This window comes from Empidonax traillii, unplaced genomic scaffold, assembly GCF_003031625.1.
Source record: "Empidonax traillii isolate 1590-97213 ecotype Southwest subspecies unplaced genomic scaffold, ASM303162v1 scaffold557:size1000685, whole genome shotgun sequence".
Classification (NCBI taxonomy): Eukaryota; Metazoa; Chordata; class Aves; order Passeriformes; family Tyrannidae; genus Empidonax; species Empidonax traillii.
Genome location: NW_020955750.1, coordinates 230,340 through 241,382, shown reverse-complemented (window position 1 = coordinate 241,382; position 11,043 = coordinate 230,340). Strand labels below are relative to the sequence as shown.

At 40.8% G+C, this 11,043-nt stretch overlaps 1 protein-coding gene across 4 annotated transcripts in view; it reads right to left on the bottom strand.

Moving 5' to 3' along the window:
- Positions 1-1,084: 1,084 nt before the first annotated feature.
- Positions 1,085-11,043, bottom strand: part of PARVB (parvin beta) — a 47,524-nt gene continuing 37,565 nt past the window's right edge. For all 4 annotated transcript variants that reach the window (XM_027897740.1, XM_027897739.1, XM_027897742.1 and 1 more), the window contains exons 9-13: positions 10,051-10,112; positions 8,694-8,762; positions 6,993-7,094; positions 5,141-5,213; positions 1,085-1,647 (exon numbers count right to left, since the gene is read on the bottom strand). In XM_027897740.1, the coding sequence (XP_027753541.1) occupies positions 1,571-1,647; positions 5,141-5,213; positions 6,993-7,094; positions 8,694-8,762; positions 10,051-10,112 (383 nt within the window). In that variant the 3' untranslated portion in view covers positions 1,085-1,570. The remainder of the gene's footprint in view (positions 1,648-5,140; positions 5,214-6,992; positions 7,095-8,693; positions 8,763-10,050; positions 10,113-11,043) is intronic.

The following is an 11,043-nucleotide window of genomic DNA, read 5'->3' as shown; positions in this document are numbered from 1 at the left end:
ACAACTCTTCAACAGGCTTGTTTTCCACAGGTAACACCAGACTAAACTAAAAGTTTGAGAGGCCTTTCAGTTCCATCACCTTCCAGCCTCCTGATCCCCTTATTGCACAGCACAGAATTCAGACCAACGTCCTTAACTTGCCAGGAGAGCTGACCCACCAGCCTTTGGTGCCTCTGTAAATCTCCTCTGTAATAACTGCTGGTGCTGTGGCACTTTAGTGGCCCCATCTGAACTCCAAGCCCAATTTTTCTGGGCTCTGTATAAACAGTGAGAGGTCAGCTCCTTCCTAAAGCACAGGCAGGCAATGATTCCCCCAGAGAGCCTTACACAGCAGAGGAGATCTGAATTTTTCATGCAAAGAAAGGGCAACTTCCTTCCATCTTTGTTTTAGAGATGCGAGGGGAGGTGACCCACGTAATTCAAATGCTAAAGCTCAGAACCCAAAAATAGGAAACAAAGAAGCAGAAGCCCATTTCTCTCCCTTTGAGATGAAAAAACTGTTTAAGGAGGGAAGGAGAAAATCCCAATTGCAAAATTATACCATTCAAAGAGCGCGGTTCCTCTTGAACCTGAGTTCAAGGGTAAATAATGTTTGGTGTAAGAAATCTATTTTCAGGGGAAGAATATGTCTACTTATAACAGGATTCAAGAGAGCTCATGGAGCAAAGCAAACCTGCCTGTTTATAAAAGCCTGACCCCCAGGACCCTACAGCTGCCAACAACTCCAACAGGAGTCATCTGACCCTTTTAACTCCTCAGTGTGAAATGAAGAATCAACCTTTAGACTGCCAAGATCATTATTTCAGAAAGGACTGGGGGTGAAATGCATTAATCCAGTCTGTGCCTGTCTGACCAGCTCCTGACTGAAGCTGAACAGTGGCTCTAACAACCAAATTTCTCCTAGAAAAGAGATAAAATAAAAATAGACATAAAAAAGTTAGTTGGTCATCCCATTAGAAGACTTCTTCTGTGTAAACACTGAATGGAAATAACACTGTGTAGAAGGAGGTGAAAAAAAACACAACCAAAACCTGAAGCTTTTGCCATGAGCTTCAGGTAGCTGAACAGAGCTTCAGGTAACAGAAACCTTATTTAACAGAAAAGGCTCAGCTTGTAAATAACTCCTATTGCTGATTTTCTGTTGCTAAACACTTAAGCCTGGAAAAATCACCAAATGCCAGTTGCGACCAAGGAGTGTACAAGAGAAAGCCTAGTGTAGAACCAAAGAGTCTCCAGCCACGAGGAAGGTCTTGTGTTTTCCCTGCTCATTAAAGTAGTTAGTGGTATATTTCCTTTCTCAAAAAGAACACTTGTAGGTTATAACAAACAACAGATCCAACCTTCTGGTAAAAGCGTGACGTATCTACACATTTTCAAGTGACCTAGGGAATTACACATGCACTATTTTTAGTGGAATTGTCATACAAAGAGCTACAGACAGAGCACACCAACTGTAGAAAGAATGCATGAAGTGGAGCAGAAGGCACAAGGGGGGTGTGCAGAGGGCGTGTTTATGGTCATTTCTGCCTCAGGAGGCTGAAGGATGGAGAGACCTCAGCAGCTTCCACGATCACTCCACGTTCTTGTACTTGGTGAACAGGTTGTACAGAACCCTGAGGGTAGACTTCAGGTCCAAGTTGACAACATCTGTGGGAGGAAAGGAGAAACCCTTAACCTGCATTTTGTTTTCCCTCATTTGTCCTGAAAGGAACAAAAGCCCCCAAACCTCTGAGCCGGTGGGATCAGCAACAAACCCCCCTCCCCCCCGGAGTTCTGATCTCCCCAAGTCAAGCCTTTTACATGTCCCAAATGATGCTCTTCCTATCCTGATCATCCAGTCACAGGGAGCTTCTCTGGGAAACAGAAGAAAGGTAATTCCCCTCCCCATCTAAAACTGGTTACAGAGAAGGTCTAATTCTGTCAGAGACTTGGAACAAAGGCTTTGGGAAATGACCACTGGCTTCCCTGGCCACAGGAGGAGTGAACAAGCAGTCACACGCCTCCTGAGGTACCAAACCTCACCCATCCACAGCTCTGCAGGGACATAAACCATGAATAAACAAAGCAGGAGTTCTCAGCAGACTCAAAGCTTTCTATTATTTAATATCCCTTCTTATCACAATAGGCCAGGGAACAGGTTCCATCCTATTACTGTGATAAATGCCAAGAAATATCACAGGTATGGAATCCAGGGACTAGGGGGGGAGGCACAGCACACACAGAGGGCTGAAGGAGTAGAAAGAAAGGTTGGATACAATATGTAAGAAAAGGGGGAGAAAGAAAAGGGGGAGAAAGGGGGAGGAAGAAAAGGGGGAGGAAGAAAAGGGGGAGGAAGAAAAGGGGGAGGAAGAAAAGGGGGAGGAAGAAAAGGGGGAGGAAGAAAAGGGGGAGGAAGAAAAGGGGGAAAACTGGGTAACACTTTCATCTGAGATTTTCAATAACCTCTCAGAATTTCTCTCTACCCTTTTTCCTGTATTATTTTACATACTTCATTTATGAGTTTTAATTTTCATTTGTAAGAGGATCTTCTCCTGCCCCAAAGAGAGATATCCTAACTGCTGTGAAGTCACATACCCTGAAAAAAGAAATGTCCTACCTGGGTAACTGAAAATGAAACACAATTCCGATTTTTCCAAGAACAACAGAAAGTTGCTCACTGCCACAGCATTCTCAGTACCAAGACCCAGTTCCCTCAGAGATGCATTTAAAATGTAAATTTAGCCGTAGAAGAGAAAACATTGCATGTTTTCTTATTTTCTTTTTATGCATCTTCCAGAGGGGAAAATTCCACTTCCATTACTTGACAATGCAGACTGAAGGTTAATTTCTTTCACTGTTGTAATTCTAGTTTGCCATTTTCCTAACTTTCAGACCTCGTTATGGTTTTGCTGCATTAAAGAGTACAGAGTGTGAGATGCATTCTCCCTGTGTGGGCTATTACTGTGTTCCTTATTGATCAATGTCTAACAGGCATTCCCAAAAATAAGCATATTCCCAGCCTCCTGTTTCTTATTTTAGGATAAAACATGCACAGTCACAACACTGCCAACAACAACTAATAAAATGTTAACTGAAAGTGGTCATAAATCATAAAAACAGTTTAAAATATTCCATTAATTTAAAACTTTCACACTCCTTAACAGCCTCATTACAGGCTAATAAATTAATCCACTAGAACAGAGTTCTGCTGCAATAATTCACCATCAAGTCCTGGTGCAATAATTCAGCATCAAGTCCTGCTCCTGGCCCAATCCACTGATTTTTGCTGGAAGAACAGAGACTGGGAGATGATGTGCATGCTCCTATTTTTATTTACACCTGTACAAAGGCACACTCAAATATTTAACAAGGCCTGTTTCTTGCCAGCACCTTAACAATTCTGTGATCCTAATTCAAGAGGCATTTACTGCCCAATTCCTGCTAAAGGACATGGATTCACCTGACAGGTTTTCCAGGCTGTTGAGGAGCAAACAATGGATCAACATGGCATTAACAAAGCATACTGCACACAACATCTTCTGCAGAGCCTCAGAGCGTCTGCCAAACTGAATTACTGCTTTATGAAACACAAATTGCACGGCAGTACTGGCTGCCAGCACCTGACAGAGGATTCCATGGTGGCAGGCCATACCCAAGATGTCACTGTCCTCTCCGCAGGAGCAGTTTTCCAAGAGCAACAGTTTTCCAGGCACTTCCAGCCACACAGACATCACAGGAGCACACTCACTCCACCAGCTGGGAACCACTGCCACTGGGAATGGGGACACACAGAAGGGGAAGGAAAACACGCAGGAGACTGTACATCCTGCAGCAGCAAAAAGGAATGCTCTGTGAGCTCATCTGGCTCTCCAGCTTCCACTAATAATTAAATCTTCAATCAGTAAAGCACTTAAACGTACTCTGCTGCTCATTGAATCTACACACCTCGTCCTGAGCAAACAAAAGATCTGCTACAGTGTTCTGCCATTCCTGACAGTCTGAGGATACAGGAAAGCCTTATGGGAAGGTGGCCTCCTCTGCCAGGTCAAATGGCCAAAACAAAACAAAATGAAACAAAAAAGGACAGGCTTTCAACTAAGTAAGTCATCTCCTAGGCTTTTACCATTTCTTCTCTCTAAAAACAGGCTTGTCTGGCTTACCTGGTCTCCTACTGCATCTCCTTAACCCTCCCACTCAACAAGCTGCCATCCCTGCCTGTGTGTTCCTATTTCTCCAGTTTCCTTGCCCTCCTCACACACCCACTGACTGAGCTCCAATACTCTGAACACTCCTTTGCTTTCCCAAGTTAGTGTTTTGTTTCACAATATTCCTCAGGAGCACCTTTCATCCCCAGATTTAAAACAGGATACACGGGCATTTAATATTGTCTTTCGCCCCCCACTGTAACCAGCTCCACTATATTTGTTAATCTATTTACTATCATCACTTTGTCCCATTTTAAGTCAGATTAAACATTTCTTGGGGGCTCCTGGTTTTTCTTTGTTCTGAGGAAGCTTCTAAAACACACACAGTTTGTAACACCAGGAATAAGAATCGCTCATTTAGCAGTCATAAAGTTTTAATTCCTCTTTTCATCCCTGGTGCAAGCAGCAATGCAGACCTCATCGCTAATTCATTTCAACATTCAGAGACTTTAAGGGAAAACTCAGTTTTTATGTATTTCAGATCTGACTCCCAAGTCCAAATAAATCAAGGAGATAGATAGATAGATAGTTTGCTCCTGGTTCTCCAAAAAAAAAAAAAAACAAACCCACCACCAACCTCAAAAACCTTTCAGTTATCTGTCATTGAAGTCTGATCACAGGAGTCCAAACTAGCACTGGCTGGAAGAATTATGAGAATTAGACCATGAAAAGCTTTCTGCTTGGACTGTTTTGCAGAACACCATCTGAATTTATAATGTAACACCGAATAGCTCTTGAATGATTCACTAAAGCCAGACTTGGACACCTCAGTGAATCCATTCCAGACAAGAAACAGGGGTAAGGATATCCCCCAGACACAAGCCATGAATCCTTTGGAAAACTGTCAAGGGGTCCATTTGCAGCTCCACTTCGTGGAACTACTGCTCCTGTCTTCAAATGCACTTGAAATGCACCTGCTATTATGTCTCCATACACAGTTTAAAGCATGTCCATACCTTCAGGGCGAGCCTTTGGTTTCTTCAGTCCTCCATCCTGCATCAGCTCAAAAGCAAAGGAAACATTATGGACCTGAAAGGAGTGAAGTGTTTAGAATCTCAGAGTTATACAGGCACTGAAAGCCCTAAATCAAATCTTTTAAATGCTTTATTCTCTCTAGAGTTGACACAGAAAATGGTAATTCTGTTTAACTCAATATTAAACACTGACATGTTTAATGGAAAGTACATATGAGTGACTGAGAAATGAAAGCTTGTAGGGTAAATATTCACTTTGGATATAAAGGAAGCAATTTCAGATTTCCAAATCCAAGTGTGAAAACGTGATGGGTACCACAGGAACTGAGAAACCCCACTGAGCCACAAGCTCAGATTCCATGGCAGAGGCCAGAGAGCTCCCAATAACCATTAAAAGACACGGACAGAAAGGAAAAATGAAAGAAAGTAGGAGTCTTTTTTAACCTCTCATCTGAGGAGCAAAGGTGAGTTAAAGAGATTGGCACAGCAGATTTCTTGTCCATGCTCACTGAAATTTAAGCAGGGTAATTTGCATTATGAATTCTGTGCAGTTTTGTCACCGCAAATGACAGTCATGGAGATACAGAGCAAGGGGGGGGGATTTAATTACAGCTGCTCATCTTAAAAATCAGGGAGTTATGCACATAAAGCTCCCCTACAACAAGGAAGAAAGGCCACTTTCACTCACAGTTATTGTTCAGGACTTTATTGATCTCTCTTTACCTGCTGCAGCTCCTCCTCTTTGACAGTGACAAAACCAATCACTTTCAGTGTGAAATTACTTTTCTCTTTCCCAAAACCACAGCACCTGCCTCTCCTTCTTTGATTTACAAACCCCCCATCCCTCAGGGCAGAGTCTCCACCCAAAACCACAACATCACTTCAGGAATATTGGCCAATCTTTATGAATTTAAACCATTAATAACAACATTGTAACCGAACAGGTGCTGGCTGCAACTCAGCACCCTGCACTTCTACAAGGGCAAGAATTCAAAATATTGAGATTGCAAAAAGAAAGAGAAAGCTATAAAGGAGAGCTTATGTAAGATGTAATAATAGATATTAATTTTCCCACTGCTCTATTCAGTTTATATATAAATATATATAATAATATATAATAAATATATATATTTATTTATATAAATAATATAAAATAATACACTATCATATAATAATATGTTGGTTTATAATGTTATATATATATATATAAATATATATATATATAAAAGTTATTTTATTCAATAAACTACAGGAAAAGAACAGGTATTAGGGGACTGATCCTAATGAGATGAGGGGGCAGTTTGCAGGGATGACATCCTGTGACCCTGGGAAGAAGCTTTATCTCCATGTCAATCCCCCTGTACAGGATGCAGCTAAAGCTGAGCTTCCCATATCTCATCTTTTCTCTCTCTTGCCTGTTTACACAGGACATACAAGGCCAGGCATCAACTCTGCTGTCTGGCACACAAAACCACTTCAGGCAGTGCTACAATCCAAAAAAATCACTTTGATTATGCAAAGCACTCTCCAGTACAAAGCACTCATTACTGATTTATTCATTCTGATTATTCATTTCTTTCTTTATTATGTGTTGTTTGATGCTAGTAACAGAATAGTTTTCTTCCTTAGCTATTGGGAATTTGCCCTTCCATTTCACAAACAGCTTTTAGTGGTTTTAACTATCAGGTGTCACAGCCTGTGCCTCTTTGCTACAGCTCCTGGAGAGAATATACCAGCTTATTCTGATTTACCTGGCACAAAGGGAAAAGAAACTGGAAAACACCACGTGAGAAGAATGCAAAAAGAATATGGAAACAACGGAGTTTCTACCCACCTTCTGATCAAAACTTTCAGGTGTTAAGTAGAAGTTGTGAAGTGGAACAAAATAGTCCTCGAGGAGACCCATGAGCAAGACCAAATAAACACCATCTGCAAACTAAAGAGGGACATGGCTGACTTTCCTAGGAGAAAGAATCTGTTTGTAAATAAGCATTCACGAACAAGGAGAACAAAGAATGCTTGGCCCAAATGATGTATTTTGATTTCTACCCCCGTTTTTTGCTGGCACAGAGGTATCAGATGGTTCAGGAGTCACCAAGTGATCCTTTCGGTCATTGTAACATGCATTTAGGGTTTTGTTTCATCTGCTCCCTGGATTCACCTGTCCAGAGCGAAATCACCACTGCAGCTGAGCAAGAGAAATCAGTTTTAATTTCTTAAAAGCCTGCTGACAGAGCTTGCTCTCCTGTCTGTTCTCTGAAGAAAAGGAAAATAAACCACGAAAGGCTTTCTCCCTACATCTGATAGCGCAATTTCCCTTCCTCTCATTTCCTGAGCAAAACAAGGAAGCCCATCAGCAATTGTTGGGAGCATTAACCCTTGCAAGATCATATTTTATTTTAATTACTTACATACAGTAAGTAGCTCTAAGCAGAAAAAATTAGAAGCAATTCACCTGGGAGCGATCCACAATTTGTATTCCTTAGTTGGGCAGAATATTTGGTCTGAATAGGCAGGGAGTGAAAAAAAGATCTTCTTTATCTTCAACCAGTTATCTATTTACTGACCTAATGAATACTTTAGGGTGGGGTTATGTTTGTCTGTCTGTTCTTGCTTTCTTCACATACATTTTATTTGCTTGAGGGATCTTGCCAGCTTCTCTCCAGTATTTAAGAAAGCTTTTTTTATTTAAAAAAATCTCCCAAAACATCCTGGGAAAACACGTTTTCCGGTTAAATACTCCCAGTCCTACTGCCACAGTACCTGGTAATTTGAACAACAATCCCTCTTAAATTGTGTTTTGGACATTCAAGTCTTTGCCCTTAATCAGAACTTGAAATTAAGTCTCCCCCTGTCACAGGTAAGAAGTTTAACTTCATAAAAGAATTTTTTTTTTCCCCCAAAATAGGTTGTTTACAGTTTCAGCAAATATTCAATAATATCCTATATACTTGGGCAATACTATTGAGTGTCCCTACTGACAGGATGACTCCTGACTGGCTGAGGGGGAAAAACGTCATGAATTTCTAACAGATTTCTCACTTGTGATCCTGATATGGCACACGTGACATCCTCTAATATTCTCCAAAATAAATTGCTGGGTACCCTTAAGGCATCGAGCACCAATCTGTTGTGACAGATCAGATCCAGTCACCCACTTATTTCAACAAAGCTATAAAATAGCAGTGAATGAATGACTGGTATTACACTAAGCCAAGCTCAAACCAATTACCCACACTCCCGGTGTAATTCTTTAGATGCTGTGCTTTTTTTTGCTGAGACAATAAGATAACCATCTCTCCACAGTTCAGTGAACTCTGGAGAGAAGATCTGCTTCTGCTTAGCCTGAAAAATTGCTTAATTTTATGCTTAAAGTGAGAACTACCCCACTGACACTGAAATCCACACTTACTTAAGGTTTCCAAGCATGTCGTTGCTACTCCAAGATCCCGAACATTAACATGCCCAAAGAGCGACGTAACAAGGGCTAGATTTGCAATTTACAGATTACACACAAAAAGACAAAGTCTCCTACCTGGGTTTCCAACTCTGTTACTTCCAAGTTTAGTTTATTCAAGTGTTTGTTCACAAAGGTGATCAGAGACTACGAAAGGAAACACCAGAGGCAGCGATTTAGACACACATTTTTTAAAGCCTGCTAAATATGGGTGTGGGCTGTTTGCTTTTGCACAAATAAAGTGCATAAAACTGAAAACAACTCGGTCAGAGAGGCATTTTTGTTGCACCACGTGCCAGAACTCACCAGATGGTGCTATTCCACACAGCTCACTATATGAGCTTTCTGAGCACACAAGGCAAAAAAAAAGAAGCTGAGATGACATCAGCGCTTGGAGATGAAGCAAGTAGGAGCATTTACTGTCCACACTAATCTTTTCAGGTTCCTGGAGAAGCCCCACCACCTGAGAGCAAGGCATGAGCAGCACTGAGCTAAAAGAGGCCTGAGAAGATGCCAACAGCACACAGCTCTGTTCCCAGGGGGGAATATGTGCAGATCAGTGAGCAAATTACAGTCAGGATGGGACCCAAGTCTGGGATTTCTATTCCAGATGCAACATCCTGCTCCTACAAGCCAGTTGTGTGCTGATGTATTGAAGCACTGAGGTCTGCCTCCCTGCTCCCACCACTTCCAAAGGGGCACAGAGCTGGGTGTTAATTCTTTAAAGAGTTAACTTCGCTCTCTGTCAACTTAAAAACACTTTTTTTCTAGAAGACACTTGAGACTGGAAAGATAAAATCTTCCAGAGACTTCAAAGCATTACTGTAAATGCACACATCCTCCACTTCATGAAGGGACAATTTACAACGCTGATCTTTGCACAGTTCCAATAAACAGCCACGCTGGAACTCTCTGATGGATCAACACGGGGCCTCTTCCTTACGTCTTCCCCAAAACAAGGGCTGGCAGAGAGAGATAAACAGCTACATGACCCCTCTGCTCCAACACCATGTCAAAACCAAGCCTGGGTGGGTGTGCAATGAGATGATGCTCAGCCCTGGGGGACAAACCAGGGGACCAGATGAATTAAGTGTTCAGTAGAAGAGCCCTGGGACAAAAACAACTTTTCTATGAAAGCTTTGCACTCAGCAAACTTATTTATGGGTGAATTACATCTCAGGGTGCTGTAGAAAACACCAGCTGGCTTTGAAACAGGGCCCTTTGGGGATAACTTTTCTCTTCTCCAGATTCCCCTTCTGTCATTTGCTGGATGTTTCTGAATATCTTTCCAAAAAAAAAAAAAAAAAAAAAAAAAAAAAAAAAAAAAAAAAAAAAAAAAAAAAAAAAAAAAAAAAAAAAAAAAAAAAAAAAAAAAAAAAAAAAAAAAAAAAAAAAAAGGCAACGTGGAAAATAAAACCAGAATTTTATTTTTTACCTTTTTGACTACGCTGAGCTTGTCTGGTGCGTGATCAAAGAGTGTGTCAAAGGCATCACGCTCTGGTTCGAGGGGAAAAAGAAAGTTAAAATAAATACAACTCCAACAGCCAAGTATGGGAAGCAGGTTACGTGTCTAAAGCTTGAAGGTTCTCCTCAGAAAGCCACATAACAGAGACCCAAGCTAAAAAGTTACTACCCTGTTTTGGTGTTTAGCTAAACGCCAGAGCAAACTACCCTGGGAATTTTAGAGGTAACTAAATAAGCATCAGTCACTGATTTCCCTTTTTTTTTTGCCATTCATAATTGGAACAGAAAATATTTAGGTGGAAGACAAATTAAAATGAGACACAAATTTTGACTGTTTGCCCCAATCCTGACTTAAACAATAGCTATGGCTGCACCCACCACTCAGTGTCAAAGTCAGATAATAATTTGGTTAATTAAAAATTACTGGTAGTACCCTTGACTTCAGTAAAGCTTAAAACTGAACTCAACACCGATTCAGCAGTGTATGAAGAGCAAAGCTCAGTGTAAAGATTTAAATAATGTTTAGACCTTCCAAACACTGCAAAATAATATCTAACCCAGTCTATGTTTTCAACACAGTTTTTAACAGCTTTTCCAAGATCAATTTCTTTTTATTTACAGAACACATTTTAATATTTTTCTGCTGTTAAATAAACAAACATATTTATTATCCAAATTTCTTTGGTATATTAAGATATTTACCCTTAAAGCCCCCTGACTTAACTTATTTTCCAAATGCTTCATTAATAATTTATGCTGATACTCTGCAAGAGGACAATGGTAATGTGCACATGGTATAATGAGTGAATAAAGAAAATTAATTACTTATTTTTCACCACACACAGTCCTTTACATGAGCCCACGCCTCTTAGGCGAGGAGTGACGTAACGCCACTAAAAAAAAAAACTAAACACCAGTTTTGTTCCAACCCCCATGGAATTGCTCAACCCATTGTCTTGATCTG